The sequence below is a fragment of the Acanthopagrus latus genome, chromosome 4 (genome assembly GCF_904848185.1).
Source record: "Acanthopagrus latus isolate v.2019 chromosome 4, fAcaLat1.1, whole genome shotgun sequence".
Taxonomy (NCBI): Eukaryota; Metazoa; Chordata; class Actinopteri; order Spariformes; family Sparidae; genus Acanthopagrus; species Acanthopagrus latus.
The window spans coordinates 35,420,620-35,445,154 of record NC_051042.1 but is presented as its reverse complement, the minus strand read 5'-3'; the positions used below and the strand labels follow the sequence as shown (position 1 = coordinate 35,445,154).

At 47.8% G+C, this 24,535-nt stretch overlaps 1 protein-coding gene across 8 annotated transcripts in view; it reads right to left on the bottom strand.

The window, feature by feature from the left end:
- The window catches only part of fhod1 (formin homology 2 domain containing 1), a 44,965-nt gene that overhangs the window by 1,941 nt on the left and 18,489 nt on the right, over nt 1-24,535 (bottom strand). Inside the window, exons 1-25 of one of the 8 annotated variants that reach the window (XM_037094270.1) lie at nt 23,779-24,190; nt 21,847-21,914; nt 21,632-21,737; nt 21,032-21,126; nt 20,459-20,570; nt 20,087-20,181; nt 16,742-16,885; nt 14,992-15,407; nt 12,223-12,330; nt 11,850-11,930; nt 11,117-11,143; nt 10,621-10,671; nt 9,137-9,294; nt 8,892-8,948; nt 7,480-7,632; nt 7,160-7,329; nt 6,379-6,960; nt 5,608-5,763; nt 5,030-5,212; nt 4,759-4,878; nt 3,744-3,905; nt 3,470-3,660; nt 3,189-3,381; nt 1,104-1,281; nt 321-497 (exon numbers count right to left, since the gene is read on the bottom strand). In XM_037094270.1, coding sequence (XP_036950165.1) covers nt 321-497; nt 1,104-1,281; nt 3,189-3,381; nt 3,470-3,660; nt 3,744-3,905; nt 4,759-4,878; nt 5,030-5,212; nt 5,608-5,763; nt 6,379-6,960; nt 7,160-7,329; nt 7,480-7,632; nt 8,892-8,948; nt 9,137-9,294; nt 10,621-10,671; nt 11,117-11,143; nt 11,850-11,930; nt 12,223-12,330; nt 14,992-15,407; nt 16,742-16,885; nt 20,087-20,181; nt 20,459-20,570; nt 21,032-21,126; nt 21,632-21,737; nt 21,847-21,914; nt 23,779-23,875 — 3,880 coding nt within the window. In that variant the 5' untranslated portion in view covers nt 23,876-24,190. Of the gene's footprint in view, nt 1-320; nt 498-1,103; nt 1,282-3,188; nt 3,382-3,469; nt 3,661-3,743; nt 3,906-4,758; nt 4,879-5,029; nt 5,213-5,607; nt 5,764-6,378; nt 6,961-7,159; nt 7,330-7,479; nt 7,633-8,891; nt 8,949-9,136; nt 9,295-10,620; nt 10,672-11,116; nt 11,144-11,849; nt 11,931-12,222; nt 12,331-14,991; nt 15,408-16,741; nt 16,886-20,086; nt 20,182-20,458; nt 20,571-21,031; nt 21,127-21,631; nt 21,738-21,846; nt 21,915-23,778; nt 24,191-24,535 lie in introns of those variants that run through there. The other 7 variants (XM_037094263.1, XM_037094264.1, XM_037094265.1 and 4 more) reach the window with 7 other exon arrangements.

The window sequence follows — 24,535 nt, the reverse complement described above, 5'->3', positions numbered from 1 at the left end:
TGGCAGAGGATCAGTGAGCTTCAGACGCTGTGACCTTGATAATCATCTCTGAGAGGATTTTCAAAGGAAGTGACAGCAGAGATATGAAGCTGCAGAGATAAGGAGCTGTTGTGGACACAGAGCTGCTGTTTGGACTCAACACACCGAGTGTGAACCAGACTGATCCTGCTGACACTCTGAGGACCCGGTCTTCAACAGAACCGACCCAGAAACAAAAAGGGGGGCCACAGGAGCTGAACCCTGGGCCCGCTGCAGCTTTTACCAGCCGCAGTACAAACTGAACTCAGTAACTGAGTATTAAATGCGCTTTGACTACTCACAGGACTTCCTGTTTAGTCGGGACCGTTTGCGGGTCTTGGGGCTGGACGGTCTGTCTGAAGGATTCTGGGTAACGGACTTGACCAGCCGGTCCATGATCTCGTCTGTGGCGTCATCCTGGGAGCTCGTCCCGTCTTCTTTAGCCACGGACATCAGAGACGGACTCACTCTGCCGAAACCTGAGGACCAGAAACAGACCCAGAGCCACAGTTAGAGCCTGAACCAGGACCGAGACTGACACAAAGGGTTCAGGATCACAGAGGACTTCACTACAATACTATCAGTGTTGCCAGATCTTGCAAGAGAAACTAGCAAGCAGGCCTATGAAAACAAGCCCAAAACAAGCAAATTCTCTGGTCTAGTAAAAAAAAGAGATTATTACACTTTGCATACACACATAAACATCACCCTGAATCCAGAAATGTGTTGCATTGTATCATTGTATCTATTATTGTCTTTATATGTTATGATCCTTTTTTAGTTCCAGGACTTCAAAACAATATTACAATAGGAAGAGGATCGAGGAAGAGCCAGCCCAAAAAACCTGCGACTAACAATATTTACAAGCGACTTTACAGAAAAACAAGCCCAAGCCGCTTTTAATAAGCAGACTTGGCAACTGACTACTATAGTTTACTGAGTGTGACCTAAACAGAAACGTCTGGTGTTCAGAGAGGTGATACATGAGAGGCTAACATGATACAATGTTTTCAGAGATTACTGATCTGAGATTATTGATCAGCATGATGGAGATGAACTGAGCGTGCTCAGACTGATAGTCTTACTGCGGACAGCTCTGGAGCGTCTCAGGCCTCTCTGGTCAGCTGTCAGGCTGTTGTTGCTGCTGATCAGCAGGTTCCTCATGTTCTCATGCTCCTCCTCCTGACCTGGCCCCGCCTCCGCTGCCATGGAGACAGGGGAGGGGCTATCCTGCTGAGGCACCGCCCCCGAAAACTTCTCTGTCTGTAAGGACGAGAAGAAGAAAAGGTCTTCAGAGGAGGAGCAGGAGGAGGAGCAGGAGCAGGGGGAGGAGGAGCAGGAGGAGGAGCAGGAGGAAGAGTAGGAGGAGCAGGAGGAGGAGCAGGAGGAGGAGCAGGAGGAAGAGTAGGAGGAGCAGGAGCAGGAGGAGGAGCAGGAGCAGGAGGAGGAGCAGGAGGAAGAGTAGGAGGAGCAGGAGCAGGAGGAGGAGGAGCAGGAGGAGGAGGAGGAGCAGGAGGAAGAGTAGGAGGAGCAGGAGGAGGAGCAGGAGGAGGAAGAGCAGGAGGAGGAGCAGGAGGAAGAGTAGGAGGAGCAGGAGGAGGAGCAGGAGGAAGAGTAGGAGGAGCAGGAGCAGGAGGAGGAGCAGGAGCAGGAGGAGGAGCAGGAGGACGAGTAGGAGGAGCAGGAGCAGGAGGAGGAGCAGGAGGAAGAGTAGGAGGAGCAGGAGCAGGAGGAGGAGGAGCAGGAGGAGGAGGAGCAGGAGGAAGAGTAGGAGGAGCAGGAGGAGGAGGAGGAAGAGTAGGAGCAGGAGGAGCAGGAGGAGCAGGAGGAAGAGTAGGAGAGCAGAGGAGGAGCAGGAGGAGCAGGAGGAGGAGGAGGAGCAGGAGGAGCAGGAGGAGAGCAGGAGGAGAGAGGAGGAGAGCTAGGAGAGGAGCAGAGGAGCAGGAGGAAGCAGGAGGAGGTAGGAGAGAGGAGCAGGAGGGAGCAGGAGGGAAGAGTAGGAGGAGCAGGGAGGAGGATGAGTAGGAGGAGCAGGAGGAGCAGGAGGAGGAGCAGGAGGAAGAGTAGGAGGAGCAGGAGCAGGAGGAGCAGGAGGAGGAGCAGGAGCAGGAGGAAGAGTAGGAGGAGCAGGAGCAGGAGCAGGAGGAAGAGTAGGAGGAGCAGGAGCAGGAGCAGGAGGAGCAGGAGGAGGAGCAGGAGCAGGAGGAAGAGTAGGAGGAGCAGGAGGAGGAGGAGCAGGAGGAGGAGCAGGAGGAGCAGGAGGAGCAGGAGGAGCAGGAGGAAGAGTAGGAGGAGCAGGAGCAGGAGGAGCAGGAGGAGGAGGAGGAGCAGGAGGAAGAGTAGGAGGAGCAGGAGGAGGAGGAGCAGGAGGAGGAGCAGGAGGAGCAGGAGGAGCAGGAGGAAGAGTAGGAGGAGCAGGAGCAGGAGGAGGAGCAGGAGGAAGAGTAGGAGGAGCAGGAGCAGGAGGAGCAGGAGGAGGAGCAGGAGGAAGAGTAGGAGGAGCAGGAGCAGGAGGAGCAGGAGGAGGAGCAGGAGCAGGAGGAAGAGTAGGAGGAGCAGGAGGAGGAGGAGCAGGAGGAGGAGGAGGAGCAGGAGGAAGAGTAGGAGGAGCAGGAGGAGGAGCAGGAGGAGGAGGAGGAGGAGGAGCAGGAGAAGAGTAGGAGGAGCAGGAGCAGGAGGAGGAGCAGGAAGAGCTAGGAGGGAGGAGCAGGAGGAAGAGTAGGTGGAGCAGGAGCAGGAGGAGGAGGAGCAGGAGGAGGAGGAGCAGGAAGGAGCAGGAGGAAGAGTAGGAGGAGCAGGATGGAGGAGGAGCAGAGGAGGAGCAGAGGAGCAGGAGGAGCAAGAGGAGAGTAGGAGGAGCAGGAGCAGGAGGGAGGAGCAGGAGGAAGAGTAGGAGGAGACAGGAGCAGGAGGAGGAGGAGGAGCAGGAGGAAGAGTAGGAGGAGCAGGAGCAGGAGGAGCAGGAGGAGGAGCAGGAGCAGGAGGAAGAGTAGGAGGAGCAGGAGCAGGAGGAGCAGGAGGAGGAGCAGGAGCAGGAGGAAGAGTAGGAGGAGCAGGAGGAGGAGGAGCAGGAGGAGGAGCAGGAGGAGCAGGAGGAGCAGGAGGAGGAGCAGGAGGAGCAGGAGGAGCAGGAGCAGGAGGAGCAGGAGGAGGAGCAGGAGCAGTGTTACCTCGGTGATCATCTTGCCTCTGGTCTTGGTTCTCTCTCTGTGAGCGGCCCGTTTGCGTTTGATGCTCAGAACTCGCTCTCTGGTGGTTCGGTACTCGAGAGAAAACTCACTGATGATCCGACAGAAACTGGTCACCTTAATGTCCCGAACAGAGGAGGACGGCTGACCCAGGAACAGAAGGAAGGAGTGGAACCTGGGGGGGTGATGAAGAAGAGGTTCGTCATTCTGGTCAGTACACATGTTTGTGTGTGTGTGTGTGTGTGTGTGTGTGCGCTGTGCACCTGTTGATGACCCTGCGGTGCACCACCTTCAGGATGATGATCCTGTGTGTACAGTCCTTCAGGAACTCCGTCATCTTGTTCTTCAGCAGCGTCTTTGTCTCGTGTTTGGCCACCACCTTCAGGTTGTCCCATGATGCTTTGCAGCGTCTCTCCAGCTGGACTAGGTTCTCCGACAGCAGCTCAAAGTCCACCTGGAGACAGAACACACTCACCTGGTCACCACCTACCTCCACCTCCACATAGCTACAACCTGGTAGAATAAATAGAGTCTTACTTTGGCAGAGCGGGTGATGGCGGGGATCTCTGAGTAGATATCTGAGGATTCTGGGTAATTTTCCACCACCAGGCTGCAGGTGTGATGTAGCAGTGACTGACGGTGAACTGTGTCCTTCACCTCCACCACCTTCTCCAGGTAACCCAGCTCAAAGCCTTTAGCCTATACATACACACACACACACACACACACACACACACACACACACACACACACACACACACACACAGTGTATAATCTCTACTGTGTGTTTGAGGCAACAACAGCAGATAAGAACAGCTGAGCTGCTTCAGGACGGAACATGATATCTGATCAGACGACAGTAAACTGAGATCTTTGTCTCGTCACACTGATTCAGTTCAGAGATCAATAAAATCTGAAGCATCCAGGCTTCCGTAGCTTCATCACAGAGAAGTCGGTCCTCAAGTAATGACCTCGCCGTGTTTATATTATATTCACAGGTGTGATATGTAAGAATTTTAGGCCCTTTTCACTCAGACACTCAGATCTACAGTGCGCCGCCACAGCAGAGCCAACAGAGGCGTAATGGTACAGATCACCTCCTGTCACACAGACGCCGTCTCACCTCTGACAGCTCTGATACGACCTCCACATCTGAAACTCTCATACAGACCGGTTCACAAGGGAATGTGGCTTTAAGACATTCAAAACTGACCTCAAATAAACAGAATGTGCAGAAACATCAGTGATGACGTCATGTCAATGAAATATATGTATGCTAGCATGCTAACCAGCTAGCCCCAGCCCATCCTCACAACACGACAGGAGGCTGTGGTCCAACGGTGAAGCTCAGGTAGAGTCTAACTATCTAACGGCAGCTGCAGTTAGCAGCAGTTAGCAGCAGTTAGCAGCAGTTAGCGGTTCCGCTGGTGACAAACTGCCCCTGTTTGTTTGGCGTATGAATTCCTCAGGTGGACACTTCTTACATATTGCATCTTTAAACTACGTGTGAACTTCATCAGTGATCCTCAGGTGAGTCAGTGTGCGTCCTCACGTTGGAGCTGTTGAGGAAGTTCCCGATGGCGAGCAGCGTGGCCAGGATCCTCCTGAACGTCTGATTGGAGGCCAGCTGCTCCATGCCCAGCTTCAGGTCAAACAGCGGCTCTGCGATCTCCTGCAGGGGGCGACAGAGTCACAGTCCACATCACATCCTGGTTCTACAGGTCATCACCAGGTCAGCTGGTACAGTCAGGTCTCTCACAGTGTGTGTGTGTGTGTGTGTGTGTGTGTGTGTGTGTGTGTGTGTGTGTGTGTGTGTGTGGTACCTTCTCAAGGGCCTCGTAGTTGAGTTTGAAGGCCCAGAGCTGGAGGCGGGGGGTCAGGGCACTGATGGAGGCCAGGCTGAACAGGAATTGCTCCGCCGTGCCCAGAGGAACGTCAGGATTGGCCAGCTGAGCCTCCTGGATCTTCTGCTTCTCCTCGTCTGTGGGGGTCATGGTCAGGATCTTCTGCTCAGTGCAGAGGGGGGTCAGCACAGTCCAGGTCAGATCTACTCTAACTACATCTATACTAGTCTACTAAAACGAGCACTCTATAGTTCTAGAGAAGAAATTCAAACTGAGAATTTAAATTTTTACAAAATAATGAGGTAATAACATTTTCCATCAGTGAATAAACAAGCTGTTCTCAGAAAGGTGGCAGGGTCCGCCACATTTAAACTACCTCTCCTTTAAGGTCAGCTTGTTTCTTCAGGTTATTCAGTCATGAAGATCTTTCTCTGCTTATTAACATTTCTTCACTAAAACGACAGACTGCTCCTTTAAAAACTCACACATTTCATCATATCAAATGAAAGAATTAAAAGTGAGAGTGTTCATGACAGCAGACAGGAAGTGCTCCATACCTCGATCCCCTCTTTGCTGATGGCGAACTCGTCAAAGTTGAGGATGGCGGTCTTGATGACGTGGACGGCCGGCAAGACGGTCATACCGATGTTGATGGCGTTGCTCCTCTTTGGGTCCAGAACCAGAATCTCAGACTTCTTAGTGTCTGGTCCTTTCTGCTCACACACACACACACGCACACACACGCACACACACACACACACACACACACACACACACACACACACACACACACACACACACACACACACACAGCAGGTCAGTTGAGAGTATTTCCTGCACGTTGACTCAGGATCAGTCCTGCTGTCACACCGGCCAAACAGAACCGAGGTCACAGAACAGAGCAGAACAGAACAGCTGTTGCATGGTTGGTGATGACACTGGGACGCCAATAATCCAACATGGACATAAACAAACAGTTTTTAGGATCAATTAAACTATTTTTTCAAACAACATTGAACCCAGTTGTCTCCTGATCAGCACATTATCACTGTATCAATAAACTGGTCAGAGACAGAATTTGTCAGTCCTCTCTAACATGTGTCAGAGATCTGGAACATGATGAACCTGTTGATCAGCTGTTGTTGTTGTTGTCATGCTGTGACTGTTGTTAATGAATCTCCTGTTTGTGTCACATTTCGGCCTCTCGGGGGTGAAACGAGCCTGTCACACCGTTCTTCTTCTCTGCGTCTGAATGTTTCAGAGGAGAAAATCTGCCATGCTGTTCTCAGCACTTCCCACAATGCACCTGCTACAACAGGCCTGGTTACCTTGGTGACAGGCAGCTCCTTGGCTTTAGACTCAAACAGGTGTTCAAGTCGGGAGGTGTCCACCGCCACCTTGTCCAGAGACGCCCACACCGTCCCCCGGCCGAAGCGACACTTGTGAGGCCCGTCCGCCTGCTTCAGCTCCTTCCAGAACAACTTCACCGTCTTCTTCTTCTGCTTCTGAGAGGAGGGAGGAGGAGGAGCACCGGGGAGAGGAGGAGGAGGAGGAGGAGGTGCAAGAGGGGCTAGAGCAGCCAGAGGTGGAGGAGGGGGGGGGGGAGGAGGAGGAGAACCAGCCAAGCCTGGGAGAGGAGGAGGAGGAGGAGGAGGAGGAGGAGGGAGACCAGAGAAGCAGGTGGGGGCAGAGGAGGAGTCAAAGGTGTCCATGTCCAACACGTCAATGTCCTCCTCGTCCAGCAGGTCGGAGAAGTCCAGGTCTTTGATGCGCAGGGCGGCGGCGCTCGGCTGCAGCTGCTGCCAGGCGTCGACGGGGCCCCCGGGGCCCAGCGGGGTCATCTGGGTGGTCTCCAGGTGGCGGGCGTGGCTCTCCACATCGATGCTGCTCTGCTGACGGAGGTGACGGTTCTGATGGACAGACACAGGTCAGAAGTCACATTAGAGACTGAATGTTAGTGAAGCAACAAATCCTTCACTAAACCCCTCCCCCGAACCTGATCGTCCAATCACAGTTTAGCAAGAGTAATTGACAGGAGGTGGACATGAAACCAAAACCAGAACTCAGCAGCTCCAGTGACAATCTGCTCTCGTTTAGGACGGTTCAGACCTGCTGTTCTTCAGCCAGCCGGGCCAGCGCTGCCTGGGCGGAGCCTTCCAGCCCCTCCAGCTCTGCCCTGCGGGAGGCGCTGCTCTCAGTGGGGCAGGAGGGCTCGACCGAGCGCGCTCTGAAGCTGGACAGACGCTCCAACACACGACCCCGTCCGGCCAGATCTCCACCTGAGGAGAGAGGACACAGTGAGGAGAGGTCTCACTCTGACTCTGTTTCCAGGTCCAACAGAACAGAACAGACATAACACATTATCAACATTATCAAACATTCATCTAAGATGTTTTATTCTTTGTTGAGAGTCTGATCAGCTCCCTCACCCGGCAGGAAGCTGCCTTCTTCTTCAGTGGTGTCAGGGGCAGCAGCCGTCGGGCTCAGAGGAGCTGTGCTGGAGGTCTTGGAGTACAGCATGTCCAGCAGGAACTTCCTGTCGTTGGACAGAGTGCTGCACTGCCGCTGCACCGCAGCTGCTGCTGACAGACAGATTTTTAATCATTAATCAATTCACCCCAATTAGTTTGACACTTCATTCAATGCATTTACAATTACATTACCCACAATGCAACTCAGCCACTGAATGACACTGGAGGCAGTTTATCAGTTTAGCTGCAGCTTCATCTTTATAATACTTCATTCACACCTGCAGTGACATCTGATCTCCACCAGATGTCGCACCATCACAACTAAGTTGACTCTCAGTTTAATTTCCCCCAGCAAAAAGTAGTTTATTCAAGTGTACGACAAGTGTACTTATTTTATACTAAAACTGAGGCAGTATACTTCAAGTGTACTTTTCATATACAATATTTTATATACTTAAGAAAAGTTAGGGTTAGGGTTAAAGTGAAGTATACTTGGCCTATACTGAAAAGTATAAAGAATAGTCTAAGACTAAGTACATTAATACTTAGACTTACACTTATACTTTAAAGTTAGGGTCTGTAATGTTGTTCAGAAACACATTTTGTTATACTGGGTGAAATGGTCCTGCTATCCTGAGAGTAGTCAATACATTATGTATTCAGAAAAAGGAACGAAAATAATCAGACCTCTGTGGCAGCTGCAGGACTGAGACAAAGCTGACCAATCCATGCTATTCAGGCCGAGTAGCATGGATTGTTAACGCCCCTTGTGGACTGTGGCACAAAGACTCTTGGGTATTCTGTTATTGTTGGTGTAATTATGGTTTGTGAATGTGGTTGTGAATAAGATGATGTGTAAGACAGTTGCGGGTTAATTCACATCCTTGTTCTGTGGTTAAAGTGCAGATTAAGGTCAAGTCATTGACTTGTGCTTACATGTAAGTTAACAGAGCAGAAATGTTTTTCACTACACACATTTGCTTTGAGGTATTAGCCCTGTTATAAACCTACACGTTGAGAAACTAAAATGTGGACTAGAAGTATATACTTAGTACACTAGTAGTATACAGATGAGTGTATTTGTTGTATACTTGAAAGTGTACTTCTGTAAACTTAAAAATGACCTTATAAAGTATACTTAAAGTGTACTTTTATCAACTTAAAATATTCCCATTTAGTCCGTAGAAGTATTAAATTATACATTCTAGTATGCTACAAGTACATGGTCCATAGTATACTCGCTATACTATAGCATACTTAATAAAATGAACTTCAAGTATACTACTTTTTGCTAAGGGTTGACTTCAGAACAGACAGCGAGGACATGACAGACAGGGAGCAGAGGATTGTGGGTGACTGTAGCCTCTTACCGGGCTCATTCTGAGAGTCTGAGAGTCCGTTTGTCTCCAAACTGCTCGATGTCGAGACTGCAGACAGAGAATGCATCAAATAGTTGCACTGTTCCTTTAAGTTCACTGAGAATAACTGACCAATATACAACAAAATCTTGATCAGCGTTATATTCATATATTACTTTATGTTTTTATACAGGACATGTTTTGTTCCTCTCAGATTATTCTGCTCATGAACAAGTGATGGTTTTATCCCCCCTCACCTGACGGCTCCTCAGCGGGGACACTGCTGCCCTCCTCTGCAGGCTGCAGGCTCGGGGTTATGACATCATCAGAGGAGGACAGCCTGCTCTGGCTGAGGTGTTTACTTCTTCTCTTCTTTTCCCACTGAGTGGCTGCCAGGCTGCGCAGGAAGGTGTCTCTGCAGGGGGCGGGACAGGAAACCAGTTGAGACAGAGACAAGATGGCCGACAGGCAGCAGAATCCGATGTTTTATAGATTAAACACCACTTTCACACAAAGTTTAATAATCACAACATATCACAGTGTAATCCTGAACATTTTATAACTTTATAATCTCATGATAAGACTCGAACCAGCAGTGAACGAGTCTCCTGTTTGTTTGAGCCGTCGCCTGAAATCAGGAAACTTTAGATTTATGCGTTCAGTTGGAACCAATGAGCCTCGGACAGGAAGTCAGACTGTTCAGGGAGACGGACCAACGTGTTGTTGGTTTCAGTCTGAACATGAGATTTGTTGAGTGACATCATGTGAAACAGAAACATTAAAATCACTTCAATCAAAACAAAGACTGATTCTTCTTCACTGCAAACAAACTGCAGCCAGATTTACACCAGAGATTAGACTCCACCCACCAGAACCACACCACACAGCAGACCAGAGCCACCAGCGCCACACACGCACACACGCACACACGCACGCACGCACGCACCACAGTAACTGTACTTCAGTACCGCAGTAACTGTACTTCAGTACCACAGTAACTGTACTTCAGCAGAGCTGCTGGTCTGTAATCAGACGTCTGTGTTTAGTGGCTCCAACAGTTAAAGTTCAGCTGCAGTTTCTATTGTTCTGATCTGAACCGCAGGAGGACAATAGACTCAGACAGGTCCAGGTCCAGGTCCAGGTCCAGGTCCAGGTCCAGGTCCAGGTCCAGGTCCAGCACACAGAGAGGGAGAGCAGGTAACAACAGGAGGAGAGTTTTCTGTTATACTGAATTTCAGTGGAAATCTCCCAGATCTCAGACAGATCAGTGATCAGTGATCAGTAATCAGTAATCAGTGATCAGAGATCAGTGATCAGTAATCAGTGATCAGAGATCAGAGATCAGTGATCAGTGATCAGTAATCAGTGATCAGTGATCAGTGATCAGAGATCAGAGATCAGTGATCAGAGATCAGTGATCAGTGATCAGAGATCAGAGATCAGTGATCAGTGATCAGTAATCAGTAATCAGTGATCAGTGATCAGAGATCAGAGATCAGAGATCAGAGATCAGTGATCAGTGATCAGTAATCAGTGATCAGTAATTGACAATGGAAAAAGAGACTGATGTTTTTCAGAGAGTGAAGATGTTTCACTACACATCTAAATATTAAGTTTTTTCACACACACACACGCACACACACACACACACACACAGCGAGGTCGCGGCAGAAGCAGCAGAGCCCGGCTGTCCTCCCTCCCTCCAGCTCCCAGCATGCAGTGGGGCTGCAGCAGTACTTACTCAAACCTCCTCAGAACCGGCTTGTCCAGATTTACATTACAGTCATCTGAGCTGCAGGGACACAACACAGAGCTGAGCACGCACACACCACACACACACACCACACACACGCACACACACACCACACACACACGCGCGCGCACACACACACCACACACACACACACACACACCACACACACACACGCGCGCACACACACACCACACACACACACCACACACGCACACACACACCACACACACACACACGCGCGCACACACACACCACACACACACACACACACACGCACGCACACACACACCTGAACCAGTTCTCAGAGAGGACACAGAGCTATAGAGATCATGGACTATCACACACATGGTTTCATAGACAGCTGACTTCCCATCATCCCCTCTGCTCAGACTACAGATGAACACATCTACACTCACTGCAGTAAAAGTCCTCACAAAGTTAATAATAAAGATTAACAGGAGGAGGAAGAGAGACATGTACTTACCAGAAGACCTCTTTAGCCTCCCCAGAGCTGGGAGAGGAAGAGAAAAGACAACAGAGAGAAGAAAGATAAAACATGAGAATGAAGACAGACAGACAGAGACAGATAAAGAGACAGAGAGACAGACAGCTCCTCTTCACTGTCTTCAACAAATTGTAAAAGACAAACGGAAGAAAATTGACTGAACACGGAGACAATCCAGAAATTATGAAGAAATAACAGTGATATAGAAATAATCTGGAAATGATTCAAATGTGATCCAGAAACTATGTGAGGAAAGAGAGAAATATGATGTGAATATAACTATGAGATAAGAGCTATTTCAGACTAAATGATCTCAGAGACGTGAAATGACTGACAGATTATAAAACCAAAATATGATCCAGAAACTATGCAGAGATGAAAAAGATGGGATCCAGAAAATATCCAAAGATGATCCAGAATTATAATCAAGAAATGATCCAGAAGTAAAGCAGATGATCTGAAGGTACTCAGGACAAGATCCACGTAATCCAGAGATAATCCAGAGATAATTTCAGGACAATGACAACAGAATGATCTCTCAGACACAAACACGTCAGTTGTCTTAAACAGCATGGACCCCAGTCAGACCAGCTGCAGATCAACAGCAGCACTGCAATAATCAATAATCCATCATTTGCAGCATCACAGGTCCCGCTGCTATGTCACCATGGTAACCACACGTCCCAGTACAGCCCGCTTCATCTTCACTTACTTGAAACTGGTTTTATTCTCCGTCCTGCTGCCGAGCTGCTCCGAGTTCGACTGAGATGAAGAGAGGTCCGAGGAAGCCGAGCTGCAACACACACACAGAAGTATGAGTGAACCACCAAGAATGGAGAGAGAGAGACTGCTTTCAAAACATCGTTTTCTGCCAATTCATTCCTGTGTGTGTGTGTGTGTGTGTGTGTGTGTACATAGATGACATGCTGGCTTCCTCTCAGTATTATTAAATATAATGACAGTCTGCAGCTCCCTCACAGAGGAGGTCAAAGGTCAGTGCATCATGTGACCTAAAACAAAATAAATAATACAGACAGACAGACAGAGAGACAGACAGCAGCTCTGAGGAGGGTCCCTGTACAGACCTGCCAGCGGCGGGCGGCTCCTCAGAGATGGAGCTGGTTTTGGAGAAGAGGCGAGACTTCCTGCTCAGACCAAGAGCTGACATGTGGTGACTGAGGAAAGAGCGACTCCTAGTGGTCAAGACACGCCACAGCAGAGAGAGACAGACGGGAACAGAGAGAGGGAAAGTTGAGATCATGTCAGAGACAGTTACCATCACCAAGACGTCCCAAAATCAGAACCAGAACCAGAACTAGAACCCAGAGAACATGCAGAGAGAGAGAACCCAAACTGTTCCTCAGTGAACAGAACTGCAAAATCACCTGATTTTATGATCTATTAATCTATAAATCATCTTTATTGATTGATTGGTTAGTCGTCTGGTCATTAACACATCAGATGGGACAAGAGTGAGGAGGAGAAGCTCCATCCATCATCATGAAGCTCCACCCATCAATGTGTGTGATCTTTATTTTCTGCTGACCAGCTTATTGATTACTTGACTCTGTGTATAGCCGTCTCTGCAGCGTCACAGTGATCCTGCTGCTCCTCAGAGCAGAACTGGAGGAAGTACTCAGATTACTTATTTAAGTGTATGAAGTAATACCACTGTTTTACCACTGTTGCTCAGTGGATATTCAGGTCATCAACATGTTTCTGACTTCCGGCTGAATGTTAACTGACTTTAAATTATTTACATTTATTCATTTCACTTCTAAAAGGTTGAAAGCAAACTAAACTTTAACAGATCCAGTAAAGGATTTGAGTTGATTCTGGTTCAGAGGTTTGATACCAAATTTGATATGATGAATAAAATAAAATCCTGCCAAATCCCATCAAATCCCTCACAACAATTAACTAGCTTCAGGCTCAAGGGCTGAAATCCAGATGTGATGAAGCATCAGCGTCTCAGTGAGGTTGTGGGTCAGCTGTCGACTCTGCATGTTTAATGGATGTGGTTGATTGAAATAATGAGGTGGAGCTGTGCCGCTCAGATTACTGTGCTCAGACCAAACATGAGCAGAAGTGTTCTTCATGTGAGGACAAACATTCCTGCTGGTTGAACTCAGAGAAGCTGTTTCCAAATAAAACACGTTCCCTCCTCAGCCGTCAGTCTAAACTTGGTAAAGCTCAGAGAGCAGCAGCTGCAGCGGGCGACCGGTCCCACCGTAACACTGGGCACACATTTATTTTTCATGTTCACTTCCTCTTTTTAATGAGCCGGGTGCTAAAAACAAGATTTTCAATGACACAATGATTCAGCTGTTGTTATCTGTGCAACATATTTTAGTACAGAGCTGCAGTGATGACGTGTTTTTCTAGCTAACTGAATATAGCATCACTCTGATTCCCTCTGTGGGATTACTGAATTCGATTTTTTAACAGAAAACACATTCAACAAACTCAAGGGAGTCAAGGGAACAGGAGGTGCTAACATGCTAACATGCTAACTGATGTCTAGGTTTTAAGACCCTTTCCTGCAGCACTCTGTAGTGATGCAGTCAAAAGATATCTAACTTCCAGGGTTGAACCGACAGACAGTCAGGGCAGCAACAGTTCTTACTGATAGTATTTCATCATCTCAGAAACGGTTCATTTCTTTGATTTGGGACAATCTTTGTGTGTGTATATGTGTATACACACTATTGCCAAAAGTATTCACACACCCATCCAAATAACTGAAATCAGGTGTTCCAATCTCTTCCATGGCCACAGGTGTATAAAAGAAGCACCTGGGCATGCAGACTGTTTCTACAAACTTCTGTGAAAGAATGAGTTGCTCTCAGGAGCTCAGCGACCAGCGTGGTGCTGTGATAGGATGCCACTTGCGTAACTAGTGGTAGGCCATATAAAATGATGGAGCGCGGTCAGAGGATGCTGAGGCACATATTGCACATATTGCCATACATCAGCATAATGCAAAGCGTGGGATTCAGTGATGTAAAGCACGCTGCCACTGGACTCTAGAGCAGTGGAGACGTTCTCTGGAGTGATGAATCGCTCTTCTACACCTGACCTGACGGGTGAGTCTGGGTCTGGTTGCCAGGAGAACAGTACTTGTCTGACTGCATTGTGCCGAGTGTAAAGTTTGGTGGAGGGGGATCATGGTGTGGGGTTGATCTTCAGGAGCTGGGCTTGGCTCCTTAGTTCCAGTCAAAGGAACTCTGAATGCTTCAGCACACCAAGAGATGTTGGACAGTTCCAGCCCCCAACTTTGTGGGAACAGTTTGGGGATGGTCCTTCCTGTTCCAACATGACTGCACCAGTGCACAAAGCAGCTCCATAAAGACACAAGGAGAGAGTTTAGTGTGGATGAACTTGACTGGTGGGCACAGAATCCTGACCTCAACCTGACAGAACACCTTTGAGATGAATCAGAGTGCAGACTGAGAGCCAGGCCTTCCCATCAGCATCAGTGTGTGACCTCAGGAACGACTTCTGGAGGAATGGTCAAAAATTCCCATAAACACTCCTGAACCTTGTGGAAAGCCTTCACGGAAGAGGTGAAGCTGTTATAGTTGCAAAGGGACCAACGTCATATTAAACCCTGTGGATTAACAATGGGATGTCACTTAAGTTCATATGCAAGTCAAGGCAGGTGAGCCAACACTTTTGGATATATATATATATATATATATATATATATATATATATATATATATATATATATATATATATATATATATATATATATATATATATATATATATATATATATATATATATATATATATATATAGGTGAATCCAGGCCCAACTGAAGTGCAGTTATTGATTTCTCTTTGAACTCACGGGCTGATCGGTGTCTTTGCTTCCTCCTCTGTTGTCGCCATACTGTTGGGAGCTGTGTGAGGGGGCAGAGGAGACCCTCGCTGGGACCCAGCTGGACTGGAAGAGGCACTACCGGGGTCAGAGGTCAGAGGAGACGAGGCCCTGCTGCCAAAACCCGCTGTGGGGCTAGAGGAGGTGGACGAGATGACGGGAGAGAGGGGATTGTTGGCGGCGGTGGAGGGGGAGAGGAAGGTAGGAGGGGTGGGAGAGGCAGAGGGGGAGGAGCCTGCAGAGTAGGACAGAAGGTCAGGGAGGTTTTGGCTGGACGAGCGGCGGCTCTTTCTTCCCTCTTGATCGCCGGCAGCCATCTTTCTTCTCTCTTTACGGAGGTGAAGGGAGGAGTCATCGATCTCACCGTCCTCGTACTTCAGAGCTGTCTGCAACACACACACACAAATTATTAATTTAGTAAAACAACAGGAGCCAAACACTGCATCCATCCATCTTCTTCCGCTTTATCTGGGGCCGGGTCGCGGAGGCAGCTGCCTGGGCAGGGACGCCCAGACTTCCCTCTCCCCGGACACTTCCTCCAGCTATTCTGGGAGGATCCCAAGGCGTTCCCAGGCCAGCTGGGTGACATAGTCACACCAGTGTGTCCTGGGTCTTCCTCGGGATCTCCTCCCAGCAGGACATGCCAGGAACACCTCCTGAGGAAGGCGTCCCGGGGGCATCCGATACAGATGCCCGAGCCACCTCAGCTGGCTCCTCTGGCGGCTCTACTCTGAGCTCCTCCGAGGTGACAGAGCTCTTCACCCTATCTCTAAGGGAGTGCCCCGCTACTCTGCAGTAGAAACTCATTTCACCTCATTCACCTTACGGTAAATTGAGAACTTCACCTTTCAGCTCAGCTCTCTCTTCACCACAACAGACCGATACAACGACCACATTGCTGCTGTTGCTGCACCGATCTGCCTGTCAGTCTCATGCTCCATCCTTCCCTCACTCGTGAACAAGATACTTAAACTCCTCCACTTGAGGCAGTAGCTCTCCCCCAAAACAGAGGGAGCAAGCCAACTTTTTCCGGTCGAGAATCATGGCCTCAGACTTGAAGGTGCCAATTCTCATCCCAGCCGCTTCACACTCGGCTGCAAACCGTCCCAGGACATGCTGGAGGTCCCGGCCCGAAGGAACCAACAAGACCACATCATCCGCGAAAAGCAGAGATGAAATCCAGTGGCTCCCGAACCAGATCCCCTCCGGCCCCTGGCTGCGCCTAGAAATTCTGTCCATAAAAATAATGAACAGAACCGGTGACAAAGGGCAGCCCTGCCAGAGTCCAACATGCACCGGGAACAGGTCTGACTTACTGCCGGCAATGCGTACAGCCCTTAGCAGAGTGCCTCCAACCCCATAATCCTGGAGCACCTCCCACAGAATGCCACAAGGGACACGGCTGAATGCTTTCTCCAAGTCCACAAAACACATGTGGACTGGTTGGGCAAACTCCCATGAACCCTCGAGCACCCTGCGGAGGGTGTAGAGCTGGTCCAGTGTTCTACGGCCAGGATGAAAACCACATTGTTCCTCTTGAATCTGAGGTTCGACCATCGGCCGAACTCTCCTCTCCAGTACCCTGGAATAGACTTTCCCAGGGAGGCTGAGCACTGCAATAACCTTCAATCATTTAGAATTAATACAATTAATCTACACAGCAGATGTTTCACCAGAGAGTCTACGACCTGCTGGCTGCTGCCGCTCTGCTCGTTGTTACCTCATAGATGGTGAACTGAGCTCGAAGGTCCGGTTCTGTCCCCTTGCTGTTCATGTGTTTGTGGATGATCGTCTCCATCCCCAACTGCTCCAGACTGTCAGTCACATCGTAGAACGAGTCCTGGTCAGGGAGCACTGCTAGAGTCTGACACACAAACGCACACACAGTGAATGGGATGGATCAGAGGTGAAATTTGGCTGTCAGGGCCAATATTGTACCCCCAGGAGGTGTTTAGGAGCATGTTTCGGGTCATTTGGGATCCACTGGTACCTATTTGTAGTGACAATTTTCTGGAAATTTCACATAGGCTACCTGGACCTAGGGTTTGGGTTGGGTCATAAGCAGGCCTGCGAAATGATTGGGATGGATCTGGGGTGAAATTTGACCCGGTGTCTGGGCCAAAATTGTTCCCTCATAAAGTGTTTATGGGTAATTCCTTCATAGGTGAGCTCATCATTAGGGCCCGAGCAGGGAACCTGCAAGGACCCTATTGTTTTTGAAGTGATTATTTATTTATTTATTTATTTATTTATTTATTTATTTTTCTTTCTTTGGACGAAATGATTGCATTTTTCACTGCCTGAACATACCCCAAAACTCACCAAACTTGGAATATAAGTCACACCTGGCGAAAATTTTTATAATCTATTGTCGTCCTGAATTTCCGCCACTAGGTGGCGCTGTTATTAAGGAAAGCGTATTTTGGCTAATAACTCCCATATACTTTGTCGCACATTCAAAAACCTTATATCCACGTGTTCAGTGAATTGTGCTGAGTCTCGTGGTATAGGCCACGCCCATTTGCGCCTACCGTTTTTTTTTGCTACGTCGTAAAATGTCGAAAAGCTACTTTTTCGAACTCGTCCCAGGCAATTCAACTGATTTGCACAAATTTGCACAATTTGGACCCTCCTGAAAAAAAGTTATTAAAAGAATTTTGATAGGCCAAACAATACTCAAGTTATTAAATAACAACTTCCTGCAGATTTCCTTCCAAACAGGAAGTGTTGGATATCTCCACAATGGTGTGTCCAAATGACAGGAAACTTAACATAATACTTTGGCATGAGTTCCTGAGGATGTGTCCAAAAGTTTAGGCGATGACCACAAGGTGGCGCTATTTAAATTCAAATCGGTTGTGCGGATTGACACGAAACTTGGTATAATCATTGCCACTGCCCTCTTGAGGATATCAGACAAAGGACTTATCAATCGGCTACTAGGTGGCGCTGTGGTGCCAGTTTAATTTTATATTTGGCCCTGTGCCCACACCATAACACTTATGGAAATGAAATTCATAGGGGTGGTATAAACTAGCCCCTGCAACATACACACCAAAAATGACCAGCAGGTGGCGCTATTTTCCACTTGAAAGAGTTTTTGGCCCGGAACTCACACATTTTGTGTCAGACATTGTTAAACCTTATATCTACATGTTCCCCCAATTCAGCTGAATTATTTGGTGTAGGCCACGCCCACGTTCGAGCTAACTCTCCATTCGCAAAATTGCGACAAATGCAAAACCTACTTTTTCGAACTCCTCCTAGGCAATTTGACCAATTTGCACTAAACTTTGCGTGAAGCATCTGTGGACCCTCTCGACAAAAAGTTATTAAAAGAATTTTGATAGTCCATGAAACAGCCGAAATTTAAAACAACAAATTACTGCATATTGTGTTGAAAGAAGACAATCTTGCACATCTTGACAAAATACTGTCTGATTATCATGTAAATGTTCATAATTGTGTTCCATGGACTGACGAGGCTTTGTGTAAAATTTGGTGCAAATCAGCCAATAGATGGTGATCTGGTCGCAGTCTGATTAGTTTTAATGGAAAGTAAATGGGAAAATCTTAAAATCCTCTTCAAAACTCATCGACTTTCAACCTCTTGTTGTGCTTCATGCTTTGAGCTACAGATACCATTCCACCTTTTAAAGAGTCAGAAGACCTTGAACTGTTGGGCATGTATTCAGTTTTAAAAAATCTTTTACGGTTTCCAAATCATCACAGTTTTAGTTTTAAGGATTTTTAGGCCTTCTTCTGATTTTATAATGGGTGTGTATTGCGTGAGCTGGAGGGCGTAACATCATCGCCAGAGTGTAGAGCAGCTGGAAGAACTGGAGAAAAAACTCTCTTCAGCTACTGGACGATGATACTTTCAGCTTCTTCCTGAAACTATTTCATTGCATTATGCCTCGTGTGGACATTTTCGTCAGCCAGCTCCAGAAGTGGACCATCAACTCAGTCTTTGTCTGGGGAATCGTGCAGCAGTACACGCTCTTTTTCTGACTTCAACCTACATTACTTAATGCCAGCGGGAGCAGGCCACCAAATTATAAAGAAACAGCTTCTTCGAGGCGTTGCGTGCGGAAGCCCTGACGGCAGCATGCCCCGAGGTGCGTGGACTGCGAGGGCCCGTCCAACGCTGCTCGCAGCTTTAATTGTCTTCGTATCTTCTTCCTCATGTCTTACTTGATTTGGTTACATTTCACTGCAGCAATGTGGAGAAATCTCATCTCACAATCACCTCCAAAGTAAATTAACTCTATCATTCTGACCTTTGACATAGTCCAACATTGTTTCTCCAGAAAGTGTGTAGGAGCATGTTTTGGGCCATTTCAAGTTGATTGGAAGCAATAAAAACTTTATTAAAAGAAGAGAAACTGCTCAGCGGCAGCTGTGTCACGTGCAGAGGATAAAACAGAGTTCATGTGCTTGTTTGGTGAATAAACATGCGCCTGATATTCACTACTGAGGTTTAATATAAATCAAAAATCTGTCTGCTTCACTCTTATCACCACACGACCCTCTGAGGTCTCATTCACAGGGAATATCTTCACATTTAAGTTTAAAGCAAAGACTTGCTCAATGAGACCTACGAGCTCAGTTAAAGACACGAGACACCATTTCAAGCTTAGCTGACAGAGAAAAGTGCTGATGACTACATTTTGTTAGAACAGATAATAACACTTGAGTGTGTTCAGTCCCTCATTTGACATGTTTTGTCTAACCCCACACACACACGCACACGCATACGCACACGCACACACACACACACAGTTAGCAAGTAGCTCAGTTAGCTGTGGAACTATGTGGCCCTATAACCTGGCTGGAGTCCGGCCAGACTGCAACCTCAGATCTCAGTGAACAGGTGTGGACAGACTGAGAGACGGAGGTCAGTGTGAAGACAAAGGACTCAGTACAGAGGTGATTTACAGCAGCTCTGACCAGACTGCGGTTTACCTGGCTGTCTGTTTGTTTACCTTGCTGACTGTTTGTTTACATTGTTGACCGTTTGTTTACCTGGCTGACTGTTTGTTTACCTGGCTGACCGTTTGTTTACCTTGTTGATGAGTGTCATGGTGAACATGAGCAGCTCTGTGTCCGACCCGTTCCTCTCCTCCAGAACTTCCATCAGGTAACTCCACGGCTTCTCACCTGCAGCACATGAACATTGAACTCTGTCATGACATCATCACACAGTCTGAGTGATCTCGTCCAACGATAATTAATTAGTCTTAATTTGAGCTGAAACGAGTCGACTGAAAGAAAAGTTATTAATTTTGTCTCACGTGAAGGTTTCATCCCACACAATGCCTGTATTTGTTTATTGTCTTCATGTGTGCACCTTATTCATCAAGACACATTACTCTGCAATAAATCTGATTCTGAAGACATCAGAGACACGAGTGTGTGTGTGTGTGTGTGTGTGTACCTCTCTTCTCGTCCACTGTGTTGACGGCGTCGATGAGCAGAGGACTGTTGGCCTCTGAATACTCAACAAAGACTATGAGCAGCTTCAGAGACGTCTTCACCACCAGACGAGACTGCAGACACACACGCACACACGCACACACACACACGTTTAGTCCACCAGGGGGCACCACGGTTCTGAAGGTCCAACACTGAGTCCAGTGAGATTCACTTCTACTGAGGAGACATTAACACCGTCTGATCTCAGCAGTCAGACTGCTGCTCCTCTCACTCAGAGGTCAGAGGTCAGAGCTCAGAGGTCAGAGGTCAGACTCCACTGGGCTGATTAAAACTTCTCAGGTGTTTGTTACATGTTGGTTCATTAATGTCACCTGGACGAGCAGAAGAATATTGATTGATGGATTCAGTTGTTAAAAATCTATCAATCAATCTGAAATCTCAACTGGATCCAAACAAACAGGCAGTACTTTATTTCACTGAATCAATCAGTCAATCAGTCAATCAGTCAATCAATTAATCAAACCCTGACATGATCTGAACCATCAGAAATATATCGATCACAGCTTGAACTCACCAGACTTCCTGTCAGCGTGTAGAGCCACTGAACCGTCTCACCGTGATTTATCACCCCGTTCATCCCGTCGACAAACAGCATGATCTGACTGAGAGCTGAGAGACAGATGGGTCAGAGGAAGACAGACGGGTCAGAGGGAGACAGACGGGTCAGAGAGAGACAGACGGGTCAGAGAGAGACAGACGGGTCAGAGAGAGACAGACGGGTCAGAGAGAGACAGACGGGTCAGAGAGAGAGAGACGGGTCAGAGGGAGACAGACGGGTCAGAGAGAGAAACAGACGGGTCAGAGAGAGACAGACGGGTCAGAGAGAGACAGACGGGTCAGAGAGAGAAACAGACGGGTCAGAGGGAGACAGACGGGTCAGAGAGAGAAACAGACGGGTCAGAGGGAGACAGACGGGTCAGAGGGAGACAGACGGGTCAGAGGAAGACAGACGGGTCAGAGGAAGACAGACGGGTCAGAGGGAGACAGACGGGTCAGAGGAAGACAGACGGGTCAGAGGAAGACAGACGGGTCAGAGGGAGACAGACGGGTCAGAGGGAGACAGGTGAGTGCTGACAGGACCTCAGTGTCTGACACGCTCTGGTTGGACTCTCACCTCTCAGGATGTAGTTCTGGTAGTTGTGGTCGGCTTCTGCTCCGACTTTAACGAAACACGTCAGACCTTCAGAAGCCACGAACTCTGGGACCAGGTCTTTATCATCCTGCAGACAGACCAGAGGAGACAGCCGTTACACTGACTACATGTTGTGTGGTGTGTGTGTGTGCGTGTGTGTATGCGTGTGCGTGTGTGTGCGTGTGCATGTGTGTTACCTGGAACAGCTGTTTCAGCGAGAAGAGGGAGCGTCTGAGCTCTGGACCGTGAGAGTTATACAGCTTCTCTGAAACACAAGAAGAAGAAAGACAGGAAGTGACTTCAGTCCGTCACCATGTGCCGCTGGGAGACTTGATCAGCTATTAACAGATAATCAACGAGGACAGATGGGAGTCACAGTGGTACTACAGTCATCTAGGATGGTTCATTCTACTGTATCAGGCTGATTAATTATTCATATTTCAAGCTCATTTCTGTGTCACATCTGTCAGGACATTGTGTGAAATCATTCTTAAACTGTATTTTCAGTCCTCAGACTTCGTTCTGACTGGTAACATGAACACTCTTCACCGTGATGCTGCTTCAGATTGATAATGTAACTGTGAATATCTGAACAGCTCTCAATGACGCTGGATGAAGGACTGTCAGTTTGACAGAGAGGCATCACTCTGTCTGCACCTCAACAGGTGTGAGAAGTCTCAGCTTCAGGTGATAGAATCTGAATATTTTACTTTGATTAATATCTGACAGATTCCCCCTCTTTACATCAACTTGCATTAAAGCTGACAACAATTGCTTGATTTTCATCCCATGTGTTGATCCTGAGTGGCTGACCAGTCAGTTCAGACCTGACTGGTCAGCCACTGTTGGTTTCTCCCAGAGGTCAGGACCGCCGACTCATCATGGTGTTCAGAGGAAACGATTCAAGATTTAAAACTCTCAGCTTTACTTTCTAAAAGCAGGAGAGAGAAACTCGAAGAGAGTCGTCAACTGAACAACACACAGAAATACACACCATTAACAACGCTAACACTGCTAACACTGCTAACGGTAGGCTACAACCAGTGTTGAAAAAGTATCCAACAGTCATACTGGAGTAAAAGTGTTAAAGTGTTGAACTCCTTCACAGAGCTGCAGGCAGTCAGCAGCTGTGCAGCGACACACCGACTCTGATGTGAAACGTCTCACTGAGATGTAAGAGCTCCAACATGAGGATCCGACTGATCACACAGGTTCTCTTCAGGCTCCTCTCACCCTCCACCAGGTTCATCATGGGACAGACAGTAACAAACAAAGTGAACTGAGAGAACCGCTCAGTGATACAATCAAAGGAACAAAGAGGATTTGAAACAGAATAATTACAGTGAGTCACCACAGGAAGTCAGGGAGTCTGCTGTCATGGCAACAGCAAGCAGAAATCACCACTGAGCTCTTTTTAACTCTTCACATCTAAAATCAGACGGACGAGGAGTCTGTGCTCATCTTCATCAACCTGTCAGTCATCAAATCCATCCGGCTCAGCGCCGAGTACTTTTACTCCTGTTCTGTGTCTGTAATCTGATATTTTTGTGTGATGTAATTATACAACACATCAATATTTTGATTGGCTAAGAGAGATGTTACCATTGATTACTGGCTCATGACATCTAAAGACAACAAGGAAGTGCACTGTTTACACACACACACACACACACACACACACACACACATCTGGAAGAGCTGGAGAACATCTACTGCGACAAAAACTTGGAGAAAACAACATGAGTCAGAAACATGAGCTCTTATTGTGAAAGTTCTGCAGCAGGAAACACTGACGTGTCTGAGCGGCGACGGACGACAGCAGTCAGCTGTTTACTCTGATTACTGAGACTCACTGCACAACAACCACAGGAGACACGGGACCACATGGAAGTCATGTGAGGATTATCCTGCTCAAAATAATATCAGACAATTCATTTCAATCAATACACTGTGATTCAAACTGTTAAACTCTGAAACAGCTGGACTCAGCCCACATTTCTCTTCACTGCATCACAGAGCAGACTCACATTCGGAAAATCAACCAACATTAAATAAGGTGATCATAAATCATACGCATCCTCCTCTGCATCAGTGAAGGATCAATAAAGCAGCAGCTGAAACCTGTTTACCATGTGAACCCACAGCACCGATGTCTGAGTCACTGCCTCCTCGTGGACACATGTCCTCCGTGCGGGACGTAGAGTCGGTCCTCGCTCGTCCTCTCATTGTTTACAGAGCAGTCAACAGGAAGCAGCACTCATCCATCCAACACGTCAGCTGAAGAGGCGGGAGGCTGCTGACTGAGTCCAGACTGGACTCTGACACCCAACACATCAGAGTCCAGAGTGGTCAGCACCAGGGGGAGTCTCATCTTGAACTGGTCCTGGGTCAGGAGGTCACATGGTTTATAAAGAGCGCTCCCTCTCTCTGTCTCCATCTCTGTCCTTCTGCTCGTCTTCATGGATTTGAGAGTTTGATCATGTGTTTTGCTCTTTGTTAAGTGTGCCTCTGGTGTGTGTTCTGTCTCCTTCTCTCTGTATGTTTTCTCATAGCACCTTCCTCCCTCTCTACCTGAGCACACCTGAGGGTAATTGGTGCTCTGGTGGAGTGCAGAGTGCAGCACACCTGTGAGCAGCGTTCTCTCCTCACCTTTTGCTGTTTGTTTCGATGAGGTTTGGGTCAAAACCTCCACGTTCTTCAGGTGCATCTTTCTGCTGGTCCAGTTATTCATCTCTTCTGTTTTAAGTTCAGTTTTCCTTTAGGTAGTTGAGGGGAGGTGCAGCTGCTCTCACATCTTCTCATCTTTTTGTTCTTCAGCCCTCTTTTGTTTGTTCTTGTTTTTTCTTTTGAGATTTGCTTAACAAAGCTTGTTTAATTGTTTACATT